Source organism: Oxyura jamaicensis, chromosome 6 (genome assembly GCF_011077185.1).
Source record: "Oxyura jamaicensis isolate SHBP4307 breed ruddy duck chromosome 6, BPBGC_Ojam_1.0, whole genome shotgun sequence".
In the NCBI taxonomy this organism is placed as follows: domain Eukaryota; kingdom Metazoa; phylum Chordata; class Aves; order Anseriformes; family Anatidae; genus Oxyura; species Oxyura jamaicensis.
In genome coordinates, this window is record NC_048898.1 from 3,368,300 (window position 1) to 3,392,967 (window position 24,668).

General features: G+C 44.0%; 1 protein-coding gene across 2 annotated transcripts in view; it reads right to left on the reverse strand.

Moving 5' to 3' along the window:
• Nucleotides 1–59: 59 nt before the first annotated feature.
• The window catches only part of LOC118168878 (core histone macro-H2A.2), a 25,625-nt gene continuing 1,016 nt past the window's right edge, over nt 60–24,668 (reverse strand). The window contains exons 2-10 of one of the 2 annotated variants that reach the window (XM_035329583.1): nt 21,966–21,973; nt 19,132–19,364; nt 10,992–11,098; nt 9,473–9,670; nt 7,822–7,932; nt 6,100–6,199; nt 5,067–5,156; nt 3,304–3,478; nt 60–778 (exon numbers count right to left, since the gene is read on the reverse strand). In XM_035329583.1, the coding sequence (XP_035185474.1) occupies nt 613–778; nt 3,304–3,478; nt 5,067–5,156; nt 6,100–6,199; nt 7,822–7,932; nt 9,473–9,670; nt 10,992–11,098; nt 19,132–19,303 (1,119 nt within the window). In that variant the 5' untranslated portion in view covers nt 19,304–19,364; nt 21,966–21,973 and the 3' untranslated portion in view covers nt 60–612. Of the gene's footprint in view, nt 779–3,303; nt 3,479–5,066; nt 5,157–6,093; nt 6,200–6,681; nt 6,797–7,821; nt 7,933–9,472; nt 9,671–10,991; nt 11,099–19,131; nt 19,365–21,965; nt 21,974–24,668 lie in introns of those variants that run through there. The other variant, XR_004751829.1, reaches the window with a different exon arrangement.

The following is a 24,668-nucleotide window of genomic DNA, read 5'->3' on the forward strand; positions in this document are numbered from 1 at the left end:
TTTTTTTTTAAGGTGAGAAATTTCCAGAGCAAAAGTAGGGTTTATAACAATAACCACACTTGACACATCTTTTTCTTTTTTTCTTATAAAACAAACAAAATCAACATGAAATATTCTCAGTAATTACAGAGATTATTGTGAATTAAAAGCAAAACAGAAGCTCCTCATGCGTCACTTCTAAAATCCTCCCCCCCACCCCCCAGCGGGCTGGAGGCAGAATTTTAACATATACCTTCAAGGGAGGGGAAAAGGGAGCAGAATATTTAAGAGCTTTCTCTAAACTCTGTGTGTGAAAAAATTCATCACTACAAATCTAAACTGAAGTTACTCTTTAAAAACTTCTAAACTAAAGTAACAAGGGACACTAAAACTCCTGAAAAAGAGATGGTAACTCAATTGCTTAAGGTGACATCAATGGCTAGAGGATGCTGAGAGCATGAAGAAATCGGACTAAACCCCTCTCACCTCTAGTCACAGCTCTTCATCAAGTCACGACACATCACACTACTACCACTCCCCCTCCTCACCACATTGAAAAAATAAAACCCACCTCTAATGCTTTCAATGCTACTCAAGTTTGTTGAAAAATAAAGTTTCATTTGGCTGCCGTTGCTACTTAGTGTCTAGCTTGGCCATTTCTTGCACATAGATGCCAATACTTTCGCTGTCGAAGAGCAGAAAGTAAATGTTCTTCAAGGAGGAAGAGCTGGTGCCGTCAAAATGGGTGGAAATAGCTCTGAGAGTCACCTGGGCTGCCGTCTGTTTTGGGAAGCAGTTTCTGTGCGACAGGGGAAGAAAACAAAACAAGAGTGTCAGCTACCTGTGCAAGCATTGTGCACACGTGGTGCCGAAAGGAACAAACCATAGCCATACCCGCTACAGGCCGCTGTTAAGACAACATCGGTTACGGTTTTAACACACGCACAGCCCAGAAGCAAACCCCAAGGTTCTGCTAACAATATTCATCTGCTGCTGTGTTAGCTTCCTTGCTGGCATAGCTACCGGTTTAATTTGCTTCTAGGCTTTATAACCACACAAAGTATTTTAAACACTCTGCCTTAGAATCAAACTAATCTATGCCATGCCAGGCAAGCTAAAAAGCTCAAGGATATATATTTTTTTTTAGTTGAAAACAAAATTTCTTTAAAAAGATGACCTCCAACTTGCTTTCCCTGTCACTAACAATACTTTGCTTGAGACTTCAGCGAAAACAATTGAAGTTACAACCTCCAACCAAGATTCATTCCTTCCTTCAGTTGTTTATGGTAATACTCTCCAGCCTACTAACTAACAAAAGCTACCAAATTTTACAGCAAGCAGTGTTGAATTGTGACTCTTCTTGGAGCACCAGGCCCATGGCCTTGAGACTTCAGTTTTATTGTATCTTAATCGCTTCGTATTCCCTTTTCAACTCACAAAACTGTTCAGCTGCAGCTCAGTTCCTTCACCCTCATTTCATCCCAGAGTAGTTACTGTGAAGGTCAGCAGCTTTTCATCTTTGTTTATACGAAATATGACTGCAATAAAAACAATTTCAAGTACTGTTCTACTTGAACTTGACGCATACCTCGTGAAACACCATGCCTTACACTATGCCTGTGCTTAGGAAGGTCTCCACTTGTCTGACACCAAAGAGATTTGCATCCCTTTCCTAAAATCACGCATGTGTCTATCTGTCGCTGAGATCTGGAGGGAAAGACACTCTCTGGCATTCCCTGCTGGAGTTTCTCTGCTGCCTGACAATGGCTGTGATACTTCACAACCCCAAAGAGCGTGGATGTAGTTCCCTTGCTACATAAGCATGTAAAAAGCCAAACAGCTCCCAGAGTCTGGGTGAGACTGTACTGGGGCACACTGAATTGTCTCAAGGCGAGTTAAGACCTGGCGGAGATTGCAGATAGGCGTTGAGTATAACTGCTGCTTGCTCCCAAGTTTAATGCCTCCTATTTAGATTCTGCTCTGTGATAATGCTCCAAAGGAAGTCAGATGCATGCCAAAAACTTTAGCCAGAACAACCACGCCCTTACTCTCGGGCAGAGTCACATACAACTCTGCTGCTTCTCACTTAAGTTTGTCTTAACTTATCCTCAAAGATCTCCAGTGATGGGGCCACACCAGAACACAGATATGCCAATCCAGTGCCTAAAATGCTCACAGTTGAAAAACCACAATGCCTTTAATAGCATCCGGAGCAGTTTTACGTTGCTTTCCTCTACTTTCTGTGACAAGATTATACGGGTGAAAAGCCCTGGCACAACTCAGCCATCCCATCAACTGCTTCCTTACCTACATTGTATCAGTTACTGTAAACAGTTCCTAAGACAGGACCGAAGGAAAATTCACAGAATGAAAGGTGAACTTTAATAAAGAAGGAATAGAACAATTTATCACACTTTGCTTTGACTGAACACTAAAAATAAAACAAAAATGTATCTGTGTGTAAAGGAAAGCAATTTATGTAAAAGTACATTGCCTCTCTACTCTTTTACCCTGGTCCATAAAAATACTGTTGTTTTGAAAAGCATCTGTCTAAAAATGGCATTTACTCCTCCTCTCTACTCAGTGAGATGTGATGATTTCACTGGTCAAAACAGTTTTACTTTCACTACAGGGCCAATGCAACTGGACGGTGCTCTACATACCCTATTCCTTTGGCATCACTAAGAAAACCAGTAATTACATTTCAACTTATTCATGAGAGCGCAAAACCTATTGTGAAAGAACAACTTCTGTCATTAGTGAGGCTTGCGCACGGCTTTTTTTATGTTCAGAGACCAAACAGTCAGCTGCAAAACCAACCAACCAAAACGAAAACAAAGCAAAAAGCACGCCACCCCTGGATTTCTTAGTCAAGTACATTTTATTTGCTAAATATTAAGAAAGAAATGGGAAGCTTTACAGTTGGTGTCACAGTTGCCTTTTTAGAGCAGAACTCTATTGAAGAATCAGTGATTTTCTTTTGAAAGAAAGCATTTGTGTGACTAGTATATTTAAAATATACTCTTGGGATGACTTAAGTAAATATTCTGCATTTACCTAGCTCAAGAAGCATCACTTACCTTCAGCATGGTGCCAGCATAACCTTATTAATACCAGTGGAGCTTTACTGAGATTCACTACAGTAAAATGAAGGGACATAAAAATGTTCTTTCATTCTTGTACTCCTAGTCAGCTCAGCTCTCCTCTCCTGAGAGTACGCTCATTTCTCTACATACAGGCTCTCTCTCACAGCAGCAGATCTCTGATAGCTAATCATACAATTGTTACACAACTCAGAATCCTCTTATGCAGAAGAAGTCATACCTGCCACTGGGAAAAGGGGGGAAAGCCACAGACTTCAACTTCTTGTCTTCCGCAGCTGTTAAGCAATTCTTTATGGTCTCTTCAAGCTGCTCTTCGCACTTGTCTGAGCCCCACTGTGGGATGTGACAGTGGATGACAAACTTTGCTGCTAGGCCGCTAGACTGAGTAAGTGCAGCTATCAAAGGAAAACACGACATTTAGTTTTGAAAAGAAATCACCCTGCAAGGACTTCTCAATCCAAAGTACTTTCTTAATTCCATTGCCTCTCCCAAAAGAAATACATTAGGAATGAAAATAAGGCACACTGACTCACTTGCAATCACAATCTGACTGTATTATCATTACTTGTGTGATCAATTGTTTCTTTATTCTCTAAGGAACCCGGGCTCACTTGGTTAAGAGTTATTCAATAATATTTTATAGCTTTCTCATTCAGCATGGCCTCTGCATCTTCTTTTTTATGCAAAGTATCAAAACCTTGCACTGAATCCAATGCCATTAATTCCCCAATAGAGATTCCTGCACTGCTGTCACAGCCTTATCTGAGTGCTTTGCACCAATATTCTGCAACATCCGTACAGCTCCAGGGGGTTAGTAATACTTGGATCCCCTTCAGGGACTGGTAATTTCAGACAACAACCTGAGAAATCAAAGATGGTTATTGAAAAGTAGCCACCAGTAAGAGCCAATTAGCAATCTCAGATTCATTTTTCAGGGCTTGCAACACCCACAGCACAGCATCAGTTTGCTTTTGTGGCAGTTGTGACTTTTAGCACTTTTAAAATTTAAGCCTTGGGAATATCAGGTCAAACACCCAGAAATTATCCACTCAATTATTGCCGAAAGGATGAAAAACTTGGATTTATTCACTTGTTCACCATCACAGAAGAATTCTATTTAATGCTTTACTGCTTAAATTTCAACCAGAAGAGAAGCCTCAGGCCTTTAACTGAAGGAGCAACGTACAGACGTTCATTTTTTCAGTGCTCTGAGGTACTAAACCACATAAGGCACGAAAAGATGTATTGTAACCTCTCCCATCTTCACCCATATTCAACTCCTATGAATTGGCTGAGTTTGTCTGCAAAGGAAGACATCTCAAGCCCTTAACTATTCACTGCTACAGATGCGTTAAACGTTTGAAGGGAGCTCTTTTGGGATTTGTATTTCTATATTGTAGCTGTAATGCCTGGGAGAAGAGCAGCTCTTTGAAAACCACGCAAGTTCTATGGATTATAGAACATAATTATGGATTATGTTCTATGGATTATTGGTGTTCAAAGTGAGGTAGTTGCTCTGACTACATTGTTCATCAAATATGCATAAATCAGGGTAATTTGTAAACTAGAATTGCTCATACAGCTCACAGGTTCGACTGAGAGCTAATTCTCTCTACGAAATGCGGTACAAGTAGGAGAAGAAAGAGGCACGGAGGTGGTAGCACAAGTTTTTCCATAACTTGGGCTCCCACGGACAGAAACTGCCAAAGGTAAACAAATCATCCTGCCGTAACTTTTTTAGGTGGTACCTAAAAGCCCAAAGACAGGATGTGCACAGCGCAGAGGTATCCTAACCATCTTCCCTTTTTCCCCTCTCCTGCCTCCGAACAGGCAGCCTGTACCAGCAACAATTTCGAAGAAGAAACAAACGTTTGCATCACATAAGCAGAGGCACATATATAATCAAGAACAGCTCTGAATGCCAAGAGAAAAGTGCATAGTGAACAAGCCATTTCCACAAACAAAGCATAATCTCCTTTTTACCTTCAGCAACTTCCAAAGGTCCTTGAGATTTGCGAAGCTCCTTCACTGTTTCTAAAAACTCTTTTCCTCCTGCCTTTTCCAAAGCCTTGCCTGCCAGGAAACAGAGCAAAAGGCCTTGGCTTCGAGTTACCAGCAAAACAAAACAACTCTATGTGATTTAAAAGGACATTGTGCACATATTGTCATGTCCCCCTCTATCAGCAGCAGCTGATGTTTACGCTTGCCGCTATCAGCCACAGATTGTTAACTTTTTATTGTTTTCACAAAAAACTTCTCTGTTATATCGCACATTAACATACCTCTCTGTAAGAATGCTGACCTCCTTTGGCTTATGGTTAAAAAAAAGTGAAGAGGGGAATTTTCCAGACTCAGATTTTCAGTCTCCTAAATCAACTCAACATCCAAACACTACTACTTTCCTGAAACAATTTCTGAAATAAACACAGCTGGGATGCCAGTGAAGACCTCAATGACTGACTGTATACAACAAGGAACCAAAAAGCCTGCTAGTGGATTCAGCCCCTCTGTGCTGCGTATCTTTTTTACCTCCCTCATGGCAATTCCCCTGTTTTACACCACAGTAATAATATTTCCTTGTATCACATGAGCAGTAAAAGGCTTTGTACGTGGGTATTTCTGAAGCATACAAAATCCTATAAGGAAAAGCATAACTACAAGTGTTATTACTGTACATAATTTTCCTCACAGAATTTCCAGAAGCAAATGTAAAAAAGAAAATAACCCAATAAAGACTGGAATAATGATTATCTACACCTTTACTGCACATGTGCAGCAACAAATCATCTGTGTTTTCATTGTTGTTAGTCATCATTGTTAAAAAAAAAGGATAAATTAGTGATTAGCATATTACATCTACTCAGTTCCAGCCTGATTTTTAGAAGTGTTCAGTGATATTTTATGGCCTGGGGAAAATCCAGATGAAACTGGATGGAATCCTAGCAGGCAGCTAGTAGACCAGCTGCCGTTGCAACTTGAAATTTTTCTTTTTCCCCTGCACGTAGCAGGACCTCACCTATCTCCTCCTTGAGGTCTATTTCAGCAGTTGTAGGGTGAACGATGCCTTCTACCTTCATGGAGCCAATATGGCTGATGTCACTCTGTGTCAGAGAAAGCTGCAAGATAAGGAAATGAGAGTAAAAAGAATCAAATTAGCAATCTGTGTGTGAAATTACTTTCATACCAAGAAATAAAAAAAAGGCTGGATTCACAATTCACAGAATGGTAGTGTATTCATGTTACTGTACAGTTGATTGTTACTGTGAATGTTATTAACCTTTAATTAGTCTGTACACCGTTCTGATGTTTCACGATGTGCCCACAGCTTGGAAGCCTGTTCCAGAGGAAACTTCTGCTATTAGATTCATGAATGTCGTAGCATCACACTTTGAAGAAAAAATGCTCTCTTTTTTTAAAGAGAAAAATACTAAAAATAAAAGGTTGTCCCCTACAGAAACACTTGTCCCCAGTAAACTACTTGCAGGGGAACCACTACCAATGGGCTAGACCCTATCTTGATCCATACAGACTTCACCACCCATGTAATTAATTTCATTTCAGCTCCTGATGTAAATAAAGCAAGGAATGTTTTACCCACCCATGCATCAGGACACAAGAACTGGCCAAAACTTGATGTCTTAAGGAACCCAAAAAAGGCTGCTCCCCAAATCTCACAGCCTCATCACTTTGAGCAGCAACAGAGGACAGAAATCCTAGAAATTATTGAAAAGACTTTACAGTTGCTGAACGTGTGCCCGATACACCTCATTTCTTACAAGTTAAGCTACAGAATTTATGTCCTAATAAGAAAAATAAACACTGCCCATTTTAGAGAAGAAAGGGGGAAGCTGCACAGGGTCTGAAGGAACTTAGGACAGCACTGAACAAAGGAGATACAGGTGTCATCCAGCTAGCAAGATTAATGCTTTTAGCAGTCTTCTGGATCTAGTATGCATCTGGCATAAACTAAACCACTAGTTTATTATGAGATGGGATCAGGTAGGCTGAATTTTTAAGCACTGCTTCATAAGGGTACATCAGTACAGGGGACTTACAGAAGCAAGTTCAGGAAGAACACTTTTTCCAGATGATCCTACTACCTGAAAAATCAGTAATACAAAATCTTTACTATTCTATATAAGGAAGGAAAGAATAGGGCAGACAGTTGGCTGGATACCACTTACGTGGGTATTTTGATGGGACAGTTTTGCAGTTCTGGCCAGGCAGGGTGCCACAGTCTGTGCTGAGATGAAGAAGCAGGCTTGATCACTTTCAACAGTGAGAGAGGCACCCCACGGCCCACTTTCAGATGGAGTGGTCAGGCTTCTGGCACAAACTAGTATGTGGAACTTGATGACTGATCCTCAGGCTTAGCCCAGAACTGTAGTTTATTTTTTAATAAATGATAAATAGCCTAGAAGTTTAAACCTGGTTTGGCAGTATGCTAGACACTCAGACAAGTCCAAATGGAACAAAACTCTACTATAGATTTAGCCAAGAAATCAGTCTCTAGAGAAGAGAGGCTGACTAGCGTTATTCTTGGAAATCTTTTATCTGCAGACATATTTTGAGATCCTCTGCCCCACCTATGACTTGAGTAAGTTCTGGCCTTAAATTTGGGACCACTAAGGAAGAAGGCAGAGAAGACTTTTTACTGGTATTAGATTTAAAGCATCCTTCTGTTTATACTAGGCTCCTTTGCTATGATCCCAATCTGTTAAATCATAAATTGCTTTACCTTTTGTCCTGGCACAAGGCTCTTGGAGGACAAGATAGTAAAACCATCCCCGGGTCCATCTTCAGATGTTGAATTTGAAGCTCCTTCTTTTTCGTTGTCCTTTTGTTTATTCTAATTTGGGGAAGAGAAACAAAAACTCTTGAATGCAAATGAATGCCTAACGTTATTCAGTAACAGATTTCATGAGTTAATACAAATTTCATCTTCTCAGATATTACTCGTAGCTTTTTACTCCCCAAAGATCATGTAATAACAGAGGTCTTCACTGTCTATAAAACGCTAAAGCATCAGTGGTTCATCTGAGGCTTTACATACGTTTGTAGACATTGAGTGTCAGGGGCACACACCTCCACCTGTGGTTTTACTGACGATTAAGGTTGTATTTATGGAAGGGTGTGTGCTAGTGCGTTTGGTTTTGCAGCTAAGAGAACAGAGCTCACACTGAATCCATCAGTAACCCCGACAAATGCTCCAATCTGAAGGAAAAAAAACATCTGAAAGAAACCGTAAGCCTCAGATAATGATTCATAAATCTCAATCCCTATTGAGAGAAGGGAGCCATCACACCTCCATGCAAGCAGATGGAACGACTAAATGAGATAGCTAATAGGTGAAGGTTGAATGCAAAACCCCCTTTGTGAGACACATTCCTTCAGGCAGCCTAGCTCCAGAAGCAGGAAGCCTGCTGCTACCTGGGCTGCTGGAGCACACCTTCAACTAAATTTTGAGGATAAGTCAGGAAGCTAACTCTTAACAAGTCCCAGACTTTGCACGTGCACAATTCAAAGCAAGGTGGTAGATGAATTCAGTACAGAGGCATCCTATCCTAATTAATACGCAACTCTGCTTTCTTTTAAAAAGTTGTTTCTACACGTTCTCAACTACAGAGATGTATCAAAGCTTAGAGGTCTCCAGGAAGATGTGCTTAACAAAAAGAAGTTTAAAAAGTTTAGGTCAAAGTTTAAAATGATTTAATCCTAGCCTAATCAAAATTTAGCAATGTTTTAACATACAAGCTTTGGAATGACAAAGAAAGAGCACTGATCTGGGTTACTGCTTTACCAAATTAAACCATTTTGGATGGTGACAGAGGATGGGCAACCATGAGGGAAGATGCAGTGGTCAAGTTCCAATTCACTTATTCTTCTCCTAACTCTTAAGAAAAAGATATGTAATAGCACAGCTAAGAATATATGAAACAAAATGCTTGTCAAAAATGACATGTATGTTCCATGTCATGGCAAGTCCTCCAGTGAAAAAAAAATTAACAGCCTGTGAAAGGCTGATGGTGTGAGATGTCTCAAACAGAAAATGATTTTAAATGCTGCTCCCTGCATTTTAGAAGCTAGAGCTCACTGCTACACCGCTAGTGTGGAGGTAAAAATTCTACAGTTACCAAGAAGGTACTGCAGAGGGTGACATGGATACCTGAAAAGTTTTCCTTGAAGATTTAAAGGGCTTTGTTATAGAAATTCATTATAAAAATACTGTGATAAGCATCTTCCCCTTTATTTCTAAGTTTAGAGAAATAAGTTCCTACCTCCTATTTCCAATTGTGACAGACAATTAATGCAGAGGCACCAGTTTATTCTTCCTGATAATCTCAGTTGGTTTTGATCCAAACGTTCTCTTACGTATCGAGGATGCTTACCTTTTTGGGTGTCCGGGCTTTGTTAGACTTTGCCTTCTTCCCACTCTTTTTGCTCACCATGGATTTCCTTCCCTTCTTCTCAGGAGTAGGGGAGAGGATAGTCTCAGACTTGCCTTTGGCACCCCGTTTCTTGGCTAGGAGCTCTGGCTGAATTCTGGGCAGGACTCCTCCACTTGCAATAGTCACACCTTTTAGCAACTGCAAGGAAAAGCACCAGAAAGGAGCTCATTACAGATTCTCTAAGTCTGCACTCAAGCAATTTTTGCTGACTCCGTAACATACACAAACACACAGCCCACACTTCCTAAAGCACTGTAGCATTTCTGCGTATCACAAGAAAGCCCAATTAGAGAAAAAACCTGGCAAGTCCCAGCAAGGTCAATCAGCATATCCCAGAGAACTCTGTTACTCTACAGATCAGTCTCTTTTCTGTCTTTCAGTGCTGGTCTTTCAGCACACCTTGGTGACTCGCACGCAGTGAGTGAGGGTAAGAAGATACAAGCACTTGCAGGCTACTTTAAAAAAGTAAATAAAAATTGCACCACAGTGCTGCTGGAGGAGGGCTGTCGACCACTTTCACAGGAAGGCAGATGCAGTGGAAGTAAGCATAAGACCCAAGAACCTGCTTTGCAGGGGTAAACAACAGGAACGGGCAGCAGTATTTACACAGAGGACAAAACCTGGCCGATCCTAACTGAGAGCAGATCTGTTCCACAGGCCAGTGACCAGTTTTACAGTGCAAGGAACGGGCTGGTAGTGTTCCAATTCTTTTCCTTCTCTCATCACCTCTGTTTTGAGTTTTCAGTTTCCTTAACAGAAAACAGAGCTGGATGACTTCATGGGCATCACATTTTCATTATTTAAAGCAGACAAACTCGGCGCAGGAGCCTTTCAAGGTGTGAGTGATGTCATCCATCTTTACACAGGGCCATCCAAGAAGAGGTCCTCTGATGCTGACTGATGCTGTCCAGCAGCCCTGAATGCTGCAATTCACAGCCCATGCCATGACCTCTCTCCTCCCTCCACAAGTGATCCTCAGAGTCAAAACACACTGCAAAAACCAGTCTGTGTGCTAACAAGACTCAGACATATGGAAGGAGAGGCAGTGCTGGACACAGCTAGAGCAGAGTGTGAGCCAGCTCCCCAGCCAAGACGGGCCTCACAGACAGCATAATAGAAAACACACACACACTTCTCCAGCTTTTGGAAAAGGTCGTCTGTCTTGCATATTTTTGTTAAGTATCAGATATCACCAAGTTAAAAATTAAGCATCAAGTTCTCCCACTTCACCACAACCCACAGGCTGTGGAAGCAACAAAATTTATATCCAAGTGATTTCAGATATAATATCACAGAAGCCTTTTTTTTTGGCTCTTAATTTGGGTTGGCAACATCTTGTCATCTTCTACTTTAACAATTGTGTTTCCTTCGTATGTCAGGCTAGTATTTCTAACTGTCTTGGTAGCAGCTTCATTCATGCTACAGCAGATAACACTCGCACTGCAATGTAAAGGAGTACCTGATTCAGCTCCTCATCGTTTGCTACTGCCAGGAGGATGTGCCTGGGGGCAATTCTTCCTTTCTTGTTGTCTCTCGCTGCATTTCCTGCTAGTTCTAGAATTTCAGCTGCAAAACACATTCAGATAAAAATGAGTAATAAAAGTGAAACTTCTGTACACCCTGTATACTCGTTTTACGTTCCCTTTTCCTATCTATTTGCCTTTTCAGGGGTGTTTTACCGATTTAAATGATCTTTGCTTTGGAAATGCAGAAACCAAACAACACTCCATATATTTTAAGAATACATAATTTGTTCTTCCTAATTTCCTAAAGGACAGCTAGCAGAAAATATGCTAAGCTTGGTTCACATAACTTCTTTTACGATTCCCAAGTCAGAATTCTCTTTCAAAAAAGAACAAACAGCCTATAAAAATGTACATCGGCAGCCCAGAATTTAGCAGTAACCCTGTAACAACAGAACAGCAAAGCATGCAGTGAAACCCCAAACCTAGTTCAGAAAGTTGTGACAAAACAGCAAGGATTCTGAGGACCAGGTAAGACAAAGACTGAGGTGCATTTAAAGAAGTACTTTGAAAGCCAACAAACTAGCCAGGCGATGCTGCAGTTCGGTATTAAAGGGCATTGAAAAAATCTGTGAGAAGCTTCATTTCAGAACAAGATACAGAAGGTTTGACTTAGATGCAAGCAGAGACAACACGAGAGCTTCAATGCACGATCTGTTGGTAGAAAGTTCTCTAGGTCTCCTGGAACAGGCGGTCAGTCCAAAAGTGTTTCTACTTTTGCTGTAACTTTTAGACAGTGACTGAAGTCGCTGAGGGTTTGCTAATTGGTATAAAGGAAACAGACAAGCAAACTGTAGCAGTCAGCATAATTAACTTACTTAACCTGCTTACTTAATACAGCAATTTAGGCTGTATTTATGACTTATTTCTCATGTAAGAACTCTACAGAAGCACCAAGAAGAAAGGAGAAGGGAACATTTTGCTCCAAATAACCATCAAAAGTCGTATTTGCACCTTATTTCATTTAAAAAGGTATCAAGTGCCCCTGTCTTGTTTTTGTTTTTACATTTGTCAATAACAGGAGTAAGAAACTTATAGTCCACCAGCTCTCTGTTATGATATCTCACTCCCATTTCATCAATTATAGGAAGAACCGTAACTCTTACAGAAAGAACTTCCACGGAAAGTCTAGTGGGAATCTGCATAATGCTCTCTGGCTAAAATCCAAAGGATTTCAACAAGAGGTTTAGCTCTCAGTTCATGGGAAAAATACAAGCTTTCAATTTCGCTCTGTTAGAATAACAAAAGTGCCTACTTGTCATCCAGCTTTCACTGCTAGAGCACACGTATTTAACTGAACTTGGAGATGTAAGAGCCATTGTTTCAAGTTGTGTGCATGTTCTCAGCGAATTGCTTGAGGAAAAAGCAGCGAGCAGACAGTCAAAAACAGGATCAAGACAACACCACAGTGGGTCTACAATAAAAGCTGGGCCAGCAACCTCAGCTCTGGCATTTCCCAACTCTGAGGTGTCTGACCTAGACTTTAAAGGAGATGGAAAAGAGATCCTGCACTGTCCAGTGATGGTCACCCCCATGGGGCTGCCGGGCTGGTGCTTGCAGATCCCTGACCTCTGTCGGTGGAGCTAACGCAGTAGCAGACAGCAGTAACAGATTGCCATCCAGTGTGCAGATCAGCAGAGAGCAAGAAAGGAGACCCATACTTCTCCAGGGGGTTGTGCAGGTTTACGCTGACAGCAGAGGAAAATTGCAGCAGGAATTAAAAAAAAAAAAAAAAAAAAAAACAACATACTTACCTGGATGGGAACTGAAGTTCTTTCAGATGTGCCAACAACAAGCACATCCTGCTAACCGTGTGCTCACCCCACTCCCCCAGGTTCTGGGTCCTTTGGCCAGCAGCATCCTGATGGTGCACTCAAGTGTCCTCTGCCTAATGTTGAGAGCAAAAAACGCAGAACACTCAAACGCCAGGCACTTTTCATCTACCACAGGACACCAGGAAGAAGGGAATCCAAGACAGAGATGATGTAGGGCAGACCGCAGACGATGCATATAAATAACTTACCAAAGGATGCCAATTATTTGCATAGGTACATAATTGCCTTACCTCCTTCTAATGATTGTCTATACGCATATTTTTCGAATGCTGGAGACTTCGGAACGAAGGCAGGGACTCAGTCTTAAGAACATAAAATGGCATTTGCAAAAAAGGAAAAAACAATCAAATCTGGAGGCTGCAGTTATCGCATCCTCTGCTGATAAGAACAGATCCCTAAAGAAACTGCTTTATGTTTCCAGTAGAAACATCTCGACAGCTGAGGTCATCTAAACTCTAAGGAGACTGCAGGCTGAGAACATAACTCCTATAATGAAGTCCTTCACTGGAGCAAGCTCTCTTGAAATCAGGCATCTGGATATTCTCAGACATAAGCTGGTTTTATGTTATGTCCTCTCAACAGCAGACATTAAGAATTAAAGTGAATTCTGAAATAATTTGGCTCCCTCAAGATTCAAAATCCATACAAGAAGCCTCCACGCTGGAAGCTTAACTTCCAATTCAGACATCTTCAGCACAGATGGCTAGAAGCAAACTAGCTCATTTGTGCACTCTGCATTTCACCGTGGCCTCAGAAAGAAACTGAACATAGGTAGCAGAACCATGTCCAGAACCGACCTGACTCTGCACGGCACCTAGGTGATTAAGTTCCTATGTAGGTGATCACATTATCAATATTTAAAAAATCAAGACAAATCTCACCCTCTGCAACTACCCTTATAAAAAAGTGGAGTTTCTTGGACTTTTGGCTATAAGAGAGTAAAGGATGACCGGGCGCTGGTGTTTGGATCTTGCAAAAGTTAAGTGATCCCAAAAAGCAGGTTTTAAGCCTTTTCAGTAGACCCTCTTAATCCTGTTTGATAAGTCCTTAGGACCAGGGAAGAACCTAGCTGTCCTGCAGCCAACACAAGCAGCAGCTAAGCTATGACCTGAACAGGATGCCGCTGTCTCATCCTGTAACATCCAGGAGAAAGAGAGGTTTCCTTAGCTGATGGATCAACAGATTTGGAATGCGTGCGAACTAAAAGCATCACAGTCAGGCCAAAGTCATTTGGTCAGTTGAGCCCAGCCTGCTTTTGTGAAGTGCTCAGTTGGACCGATAAGGGAGATAACTGAGAACTACTGATCACAGAAGCAGAAGGATTTCAGACAGGTTATCGGGTTTTCCACTTCCCCTCCAAGGTAAGCTCTGACAGTTCCTGTTATGCTACCACGTACAAATCTGCCCACTAATACCTTTGCTCTGACAAGATGCATCAGATGGAGTTTTTGGTCCTCCACTGGCAAGTGGAAAAGAAACTGCTCCATTTGTCTCTTGATGGCAGATGAGCACGCCAGACAGAAGAGCGTGCCAGTCGATGTCCTTTGAAAGAGAAAGCATTTGCTGGCGTTGTTTCTTCCCTAATTTAGAGACCGTGGCTTTCCACTGCCACCTCGATCAGTTCCACTCACCAGCACATCGTTCACATCTCTTCTGCTTCCTAAGCAAGACGCATCTGTATTCTTTGCCTACGTTTTGGAAGGTGCTTTATGGCACACATTTTGCCGATGTTTGACTCGGACGATGACAGCCGCAGTCAGCCCCGCACACACTCGCAGCACAGTCTGGCACGCGCGTGCTGCAAAGTCCAGAAATCGAGAACCGAGGTCATTTTTTCATGATTTTTTTTTGACTCTGAAGCCAGTGGAGCCCAACACTGTTCCAGTAAACACAAGCTTCTGGATAGGAATTAAGTTGTAGTTTTGCAATATGACTTTCAAGCCTAAGATACGAAATAGGATAGAGAGATTATAAAAAATATAAAATAAAAATAAAAAGCTTTAGATCCCCGCATATTAACTAATCAGTCGAGGTTAAAAAGTACCTCTTCTCAAGATACACTGCAGTGATTGCTGGCATTTTTACAACGGAGTTGATAAGCCAAAGCTCACATTCGGTGCTGACAACGGCAGTGGGCTGCAGCCACAATCTGTCTTGCAAACAAAGGGAAAAAAGGTGATCTAGCGGCTTGCAGCACAGAGAACGCCTACGAAAGCCTAAAGGCAGACTGAACCACGTGGTGGCGGGGCATAAGGATGCCCAAGGTGTACATGCACCATCTGGACGATGCTAGTCAAGAGGCTCAGTGCTTCAGGGTAACACAAATTCCTGACAAAATTCCACTGACAAATTACATGCAAGGGAGAGTCCATCCTACGTCCTGGATAGACGTCAGACAGCTCTGGTCCAATCTGACACCTCCTGCTTCGCCCACCCTACCCATTTCCCAGCTGTGACTTGCTTTCCCAGCTCCACAGCCCATTCCCCTTTCCTAGGCAGCCTACACCTGAGACTTCCACCTCAGTTTCCTTCCCTGGACATTTCTGCCTTCTGTCCACTCTTCTCAGACTCGATCTTCCTTTCTAGATTCTTCACCAGCAGCACCTCCCTCCATCTGATCCATGCCCTATGCCCTGTTTTTGCAACTTTCTGTTCAGCTTTGTGTGTATCATTTTGGACACCCTCTGCCACTTATTTCCCCCTTTGGCCCTCAGTTTAACTTCCCCACCAGCCAGAGCCATACTCAGCTGCCTCTAACACCAGCATTCTTCTCCCATAACCATCAGCTCCCCAAAATGTTACTAACTGTTCCTCCTTCCCTGAACAATCTGGAACCTGATCCCTGACCCCAGTCTCCCTTATCTGGGATGTTTATCCACTTAATTCCAGCCCTTCCCAGCTCACAGCCAGTAAGCAGGATTAGCCTCTCCTACTCCCAGCCAGGGCCTCTCTGCCTCCATCTCCCGTCCCAGACCTCTTGCCACCCGCCTCCATGCAGCTTTTGTCAGCTCTGTGCTGCCTGGTACCACTGAGACCACAGAAAACACGCTCCCTGCTCTCAGTGCTGTGACCAGGGGCAGCCAGGGACAGCAGTGAGAGGGGAAAGTCCTTCTGAGCACCTGCAGCCATGGGCTCAGTCACTGTGTGGGGCGGCCCACGCATGCTCCTGTCTCACGTCAGAGCTGGGAGAGGCTGCGGGCACGATGCACTGGCAGTCTGGGAAGCACTAGGAGCTGAGAAGGTCCTTACTGAGCAGGCTCCAGCCTAAGTCTTCGGAGATTTTAGCTGTTAAAATCAAAGAAGTTGCTGCTGAGCGTGAGCAATCTGTGATTTTTCAAAGTTACAGCTTGGCCAAACAGAGCCAAGTTCTTTGGGATGGCAGACCCCACCCTTCACCTTTCATAAAGCAAAAAAAGCCTCTGCTTAAAAGCAGAAAATAAAAAATCAGGGGGAAAGTTCTCATGAATGCTTTAACATGGCAAAAGAAAACTGTTCAGCCCACTTCAGTGAAAGGGTTGAAGTTCTCCACCCTTTTACCCCCACTCCCTCAGATTTAGCCTGAAGCAGTTCCCCTCTGTGCAGGCTTTCAGCCCAAGTAGTCACCATGTGATGACAAAAACATCATCAAACAGATTTAAAACAGGAAGCACCAGATAATGTTAAGAAATGCTACCAGTTTGATATAAAATACCCTGTCTGACAACAACCTCTTGTTTCTAAAGGCATCCCAAAATGCAGTATTATGTATTAATGCACACACATTGGGAACAGCTAGATCAGCAGGGTCACACACTCCAACGCTGCTTTTTAATCAAGCTATCCATCTTCGTAATCTTTTCCAACAAAACTCTGGACAGAGCACAGAAACTTTGGTTTGGAAATCCACAAACAATAGGTGTTTGCTCAGAAATATTGCTCTGCCCTCACAATATATACAGGGTAGGGCAAGGGTTCTCTCTGCTGAACCAAGCAGCTTAAAATAACATTCCCTTACAATTTATGTGGGCCCCCAGCCTACATATCTAGCAGTTCTCTTGCTTGGCTGACTATACATTCTTTTTTTTTCCTAAAACACAGTGTAGGCCTGCACATGATCTGTCCTTACCATATTAATCATTTAACTTTAACTGCATTTACTAGCCAGAAGCAGAACCAGAACCAAGGTATATTGTTCTAGTTCAGCCAACAGGCAAACGGTGCTGTGCTGTAGGTTCTGAAAGGCTTACCGTAACTGGGTCTGCGCTATGGAAGTGCTGCATGCAACAGACACTAATGTGGCAATTTATTCATACACCTCGTAATAACTGTGACAGCTCAGAGAACAAGCTTCTCCAGATGTTTATTCTAGGAAACTCCTCTAAAGGCTGTGGGCCTGTGGACTGGGAAATCGAAAAAAAGCGTTTCTCCCGAGACTGAAGGTCAGCAGTCACTAAGGAACATGTTATCCAATAACAGAAGTTAGGGCAATTGCCAAAATTCGTGTAATACTGTTCCTCTTGTCACACCCAGACAACCTATGGCTGTAGGTGACTTCTAAGCAATTCATGATCAATGGTATCGAAAAGCAAACGCACCTTGCTAGAGGAATCAATATTCACGGCAATCCTAACAGTCTCAACCCCCGCTAGAAAACATACAGGGGCCCAGCAATAAAAACAAGGTTGAAAAGCAGCGTGGGCAGAGCAGGAGAGCTGTACGAGCTATGAATCCTCTGCCTCCACATTGCCTCCAGCTCTGAAGCACCTCTGCTGAGTAGCACTCCGTGTCGCAGTTAAGGAAGCTCCACGAGCCACGGATTTCCCTGGAACAGCACAACTGCACCAGCTCCACTGAGAGAGAGATTTCTGCACTTATAAGACTTCATTTTTAACGTCTGAAAGTGGATCGTGCAAATATGAGCATAGTGATGTTCTTAACAAAGCAAAAGGGCTCCTCCAAACTCACTTGCAGAACTGATCCTTCTCTATGATGAAGTAAGACTGAAAAATACAAACGTGTTAGCTCTTACACAGCATTGAAAAAAAAAGTGGGAGATGTGCTCACCATCTTGGATTTTGTTCTGCTTTTCAAGGGCGTTCTAGTTTAAAACCAGCTCTGTACTTAACTCTTGAAGGAGCTGGAGGTAAACCCAAATGCAAGCTTAAAAGTTTTGTTCATGTTTTTTCCACATAAGCAACATTTTATTTTGGTCCTGCAATTAACCAACACAAAGGTGGAAGTTTCTGTAACATGCTATCAGGCATCATCAGAAACGTAACGTCAAGTTATCACCTTTAAAGGGAAATAGTGCTTTTAACGACTTTATGAGAGAACAGGTTTTGGTGTGTAAAAAGACAGCAGTGTTTACATAAAGACTGGAGTACTGTTATACGGACAACCAGGCTCCACGCGTGCTTCTTCTGTGCCACTACACTCCTGAAACATTAACCCACTCGACTAATTCCAGGCTTGTAACTCCTCACAGATTCTTTAATGCACCTCAGTCTTGATCTGTAACACTTCAGTAACTTGACCTAGAATCCTCTCTCTGCCAGGCGGTGTGACAATCTGGCAAGGTGCTGTTTTCCCACACCTAAATACGAATCCGGGCAGATACGTTCATAGGATGGCCCAGAATGCCGCAGTATATTACAACACACCACGGAATATCACAGCACTTGGCATCACAGTAACACCTGCCCCTTTCTCTGAAGTCACTTTCATAAAGCAAAGGAAAACCCACAAGGTGTGTAGGAAGATTTAAATCCTGACAGTTTCTTTATACATCCAAGCAAGCCAAACTATTTTTTAAATACAAATGCACCACCTCCATGTCTCATAACACTTTGACACTGCTCCACAAGGAAAATTGCAGCCAACAAAACAGTTTGTTCACTTCAAACACGCTACAGATGTACGAAGTGAGGGTTTTTTTTTCCCCTCTCTACTGTTATTCATATCCAACCGTATCAAACCTCTCAGTTTTCTCTCAAACTACCTATTGTAGAGCAGCAATAAAGAACAAGCAGCCCAGCTAGTGATCAAGCACAATGCTTCTAAAGGAGAAAAATTTCCATCCTCAGCCTCTTCAAGAAGCAAATTAATCTCCTTGAGCATTTTAAGCGAATTTATACATATCCTGCCCTTTCAGAGCCAGACTTTCAGAGTGCTGAACACCTTCATATCTCATCCCACAGGCACCCCAGGCTGCCGTGCACGATCAGCACACGAGGGTCTGATCAGTGTGGGGTTCTTGGTTTACCTGCTAGGTACTCTATGACAGCTGCCATGTAAACCGGTGCTCCAACACCTATCCGGTACTTGTACGTTCCTTTCTTTAAGTAGCGCATCATCCTCCCCACGGGGAAAATAACGCCGGCCCTGCTGGAGCGTGACAGTTTGGACATTTTCTTCTTCCCGCTGCGGCCCGACATCTTGCAGCTCTGTGCTTTTCAACTTGCTGGTGATTCTTATTCGCTTGCTCCAAACCAAAAGCTGCAAGAGAAAAGAAATAGGGTTGGTGTTCAGGATGTGAGAAACATTTTCATACATCGTCATCTTGTTCTTCTGGAAGAAAGAAATCCAAATGCAGCCTCAATACCTGATAAAGCTGAGGCACCATTTATTTATATCCAAACAATTGGAACATGTGCTATAGCTTTTTTTTTTTTTTTGGACTGCCACACTGCCAGGAGAGCAATACCACAGAAATAATGTTCGGAGAATTAAAAACATAACAAAAATCCAGTGTACATGAAACGAGTCTTTAAAAACAAAATACACAACCTAGGAACAACTCTCAGGAAGGCAGGCAGCCACAGCATGGCAAGTTTCAATGTTGATTTTAAAGTTCAGCAAGCTACAAACAGCTGAGAACTTGGGCAATGAATAGCATTAAGCAACCCGAAAGGCAGATGTTAATGCCACCTTCGCCTGTAACTAGAGGAAGTTGTGCTGCTCGCACAGCAGAAGACAAAAAATACCCACAAATACAGCTTCCTCAGGGGTCTTTTATACAGAAAATCTAGCATGTCGGGCTAAAGAGGAGAAGCAGAGAAACAGCCGTGCTTCAGGCACCTCCCCTCTCACCGCTTGGCCTCAAGAACAGAGCCCCAGGGGGCAGCTCGCAGACCTCATTGCTTTAATAATTCTCTCCGGATCACCTGCACAGCATCTACAGAGGGCTGCAGAAGCCTTCCTTCATGGATCTAAAGGATTAAAGAATTCTCTTTAATCTCTCATCTCAGAAGGACTGGCTACCATTTTCTTCGGTCCACCCAGCTGTCTCGGGATGGGCTTTTTCTGCGCTGAGAGCCCATCTTGGCACACAAAGAGTAGCTCAAGATGCTCTCCTCTGAAGCCAGCGAGGAGCGTGACTGCCACAGATGGCATTTCTGGTAACGAAGGCACAGCTGCTTAATTCCCGGCATTCACTCACCTCAGTTTAACAAGGAAACAAAAGGCAGGAGATAATCTAAAAAGTACTGACAATTTTACGTGGTGACGTAATTATTATTTTTTTAAATCACAATCTGCATTTTAAATAGCCATCCGAAAGAAGGCCTTCGGCAGCACTGCAGGCCCCTGGGGACATCAACATTTATTCGAGGAGGGCACAAAGCTGTGTTTCGTTTGTGATCCTCCAAAGAGGGTCACCTGTCCCCAGCACAGCCAGGCGTGCACAGAAAATGGCTCATCCCTAACAGCCTAATTCCAGGGTGGGTTTCTACAACAATCTAACCCGAACACTTACGCCAAGGAAATAAAACCACTGCAAGGCCCGCAGGGATCTACAAAACCCGGGTGTCTCCTCGTCTATCAGCCAGATCATTTTCCTTACCGCCTGCGATACATTATGTGGGCATAGAAGTTGGGAAAGATTAAACCAGTAAACCCATCAGCCGTAGGGACATCAAAATTTACGCTGCTCGTCATCCCGTCCCGAGTTCCACAGAAACCGCCAGGCCGCAGTCACAAGTGGTGGTAAAAAGCTCATACACTGCTGCTTGTCAGCAGAGATTAGACAGCACGGGCCACTTCAAACACACCCAAGTGAACCAAAATTTCCGTGTAATGGGAATAAAGTACATTTATGCAGGAGGAATCGGTTGTGTAGGACCGAACTGATGTGGAAAGGCAAGCTTCGTGCCGAGGCCTCCGTGCTTCAGATACGGCACCAAAAGGGGGGTCCTCGGGAGTGTGATGAGGTTGGCCAGAGGCCTGACAGAAAGTCTGAACAGAAAGAGGAAATAAGACATAATAATGGTCTTTGGAGACATAAACGACTGCTTCAAAGGTGGTAAAGATGGGAAAAGCTCTGTGACAGCATCACTGGAAGGCGGCAGCACCTCTCCCTCAGCACAACTTCAGAGGGGCGAGAAATCTACAACAAGTCACCGAGGTACCGTGGGACCTGCCTTAGGACAGGAGGCTGGACAAGGTCATCTCTCGAGGTCCCTTCACCCTGCCCCCATTGACAAAATTTGCTACTTCTCACAAACCCTGCATAACCTCCCAATTTTATATTGTGCTACTGATTAACCTTCACAAAGCATCCTTTTCAGTTTGTGGTAACTGACACTGAAATTAACCAGCAAACATAGGCTGGGATCTCGGTTTCTAGCCAGAGGAGCAAACTTGCAGATCAGCCTTCTGAGAAACACAAGCAACAGTATCTCATTTTAAGATGAAACTTAATAAACGTGTGCACCAGCCTATGATCTAGTTCCTGCAACACCAGGACAGTTTCAGCACCCAGCACTTCAGTTCTGCACTGAAATCCTTACACAGAGCCCTACTGAAGGAGCACACTACAAAGAATCATGCGTCTAAATCATATTAAGCTAGCCTCTCACATATGTGCTCTAGTACCAAATCCCAGTTACTTATAAATCAATGGGAAAAAAAAAGGCAAACATCACGAGGTTTGCATCCACAGAAAACACAGTGGTTGTACTTGATCTCCGTGATAGAAAATCAAAACATGTTTGCATAACTAAGCACACTGCTCCAGGGCACACCGCTACATTATATACACTTGTGTGTATAATTAAACACTTCTGGCTCATTCCTTTGTTGCCTCATTGAACTTTCCACCTTTGTCTCTAAGCCTTCATTCTCTCCTTATCTCCTTCAGCGTCCGCTATTCTCAGCCATTTTTGCCCCCTGCTGCCAAAGCAACCTTTGGATTCCCAAACATTTTTCCAAATGCACTGCAGGTACCAGTTCAGGTACGTCTGCAGAATTTTGCTTAAGCCTCAGAACAGCACAAGTTTCAAAACTCTGCTATCATTCATTCTTCCCCTCTTCTTCGCAATGTACATGGGCCAGGGTACACATGAAACATGTTGAAGCTTTGTTCTTGTCTTGTATCCTACAGATGATTTCTGGTAGAAAACACCAAGCTATGGCATAGTCAGATCTGCTAGAATACAATTAATGTGAACCTGAAAAAATAAACAGGATGCACTACGGCAGTCAGCTACCTATGCCAGGTATCTTAGAGAGTGGATGCTAAGGCAACACTTCCCAGGCTCACATGAACATCAGTCCTCACTATCTTGTACAAAAGAGCCACATCTTGTCCACAGCGAGGTCCCGGGGGCCAGGATCATTTCTCCCCCTGGCAGGGACCTGTTTGACCCAGGAGGATGCACATCAACTCATACCTGACACCACTTACATGATGCACCTGCCTGGACTGCTCCAAAGCTGCCAACAGCAAAAGAGCTACAAGGTGAGCACTGCTGTTCCTCATTGTTGTCTACAGGTGATGCTGCTAAACGTCAAGAGCTTATTGTCAGTTGAAAAGCACTCAAGTCTACCCACATTAATTACTGCCAACTGATGCAATGGGTTTGCCCTAAAAAAATAGAGTCCCCATTAAAAAAAAAAACACAGCCATGGCATGTACATGAAGTCCATCCTCACTGAGTTGGAAAAACTGCATCTATATCTGGCTACCGTGACATCATGAGGCTTGGGCAATTTAAAGCAATTAGTGCTTCCAATCCCCTAATTGGTCACGGCACACTCCTACTCTTCACAGCTCCACCACCCCTGTGTTGCTATGGGGGATTTAATAGCTACCAGATCTCCTGGAGCTCTCTACAATATGATGAAAATAAGGTAGACCGCTGCAAGCTGGGCCTTGCTCTGGGAACTGCGTCTTCCCAAGAGCCCAAGGCAACCAATGACAATTTCATTTTGCCTTCAGGGTGCTGGGCTCTCCCTGCTCACAGGTGGATCTGCTTTGGCCACGTGGAGGTTCTGCCACTGCCCGCACTACCCCCCCATCACGGTCACCTGCAGAGAGCAAGCACTGCTCCACAGGGACACCCAAACACCAGACTGCCCCATGATTTGCATCCCACATATCGAGGTTTACCAAAACAACCTTAAAACCACTTTCCAGCCCTTCCTACATCGATGCGCAGAAGTACAAAACCCCAGAGTGACACCTAGGCAGTAAGAACTCAAATACGTTTCAAAAAAGACTAATGCGGGGACCCAAGAACAGATTGTGATGTGCAAATGAGCCTCAAGTGGAAAAGCTGGCCAGGAAGCAAGATTTACAGGTCAAGATCTGGCAAGAAAGCATGGGTGCCCCCCAGGTAGCTCAGTGCACTACCAAATGCCTGCGACACATCAACAGATTTTTCTTTTTTCCTGAACGGAGTTGTTAAACAGAACAAATATAAGATTTTTAAAAGCTGATCAGAAAGTATCTAGATCAGAATCCGCTTGTTTGAGCCCAAAGCAGAAGCTGTTTCTTGTACGTGATGTCAGCAGCCTGACAGAGGGGACAGAGGAGAAGGCGCCCTCCTGTTCCTCAGGTCCCTTCTTGCATCAGGTCAGACAAGCTCCCCACTGTCTATTTTTTTTCTCTCAGAAAGAAAAGTCACAGGAAACAAAGAAAAGAAAGCTTAGTCTGTGCAATGCAGAACTAAACTGTTGCAACACGGGTGGAGAAAAGCAAACTCCAGCTGTTCCTCCTCACGTCCCCAGTCAAATGCAAGGCAGAGGCAAGGCAGGGTAACACCTACACCAGGTACGAAACACACACTAGCGACTACCACCAAGTATTTGAGAAATAATCGGGTAAATTCCCGGTCAGATTAAACCAGCCACTGTATACACAGCACCTATGTAGCCAGCAGGCTATATATACAGTTTTCCTGCTGGATTTTCCAGGTGGCTGAGACGTGCCAGCAGCACTACGTGCCAAGTGGCGCTTGGGCAGGGTTGAGGGCAGGGTTGAGGGTCGGAAGCTTTGGCAGCAGGCGTTCAGCAGGGAGCGACACCCTGTGGGGATACCACCACAGCCCGTGCGAGGCTTCGACCCGGGGCTGCTTCTACTGAACCGCTTCACTGGCGTTGAGGAGTGTTTTGGGGCGCGTGCTTGTGCTGGGCACCCACGGGCCTGGCCTTCCGCAAATTAAAGCTTTTATGCGGCGAATTACGGCTGAAATCGGGGGGGGAACGGACCCAGCGCCCCCCAGGCGAGGCGCCGACGGCCGTTGGCGGCGGGGCCGGGCGGCACGCGCAACGCCGCGCCGTTGCCATGGCCACGCCCGCCCCGCCCACCCCCCCCCCCTCCCGCTCCCCACGGTCGCTGAGGTGAGGCGGCTCCCGATTGGCTGCGGGCCGGCGAGCGGCGGGAAGGGGAGGGGAGCGGCGGGGGCGGGGCGGCGCGAGCGCGCGCTCCGCGCAGGCGCCCTGCGACGCGGCGGCGGCGCGCGGCGAAGAGAGCAGGAGTGGGGGGGCCGGGGGGGGGGGGGGGGGGGGGGGGGGGGGGGG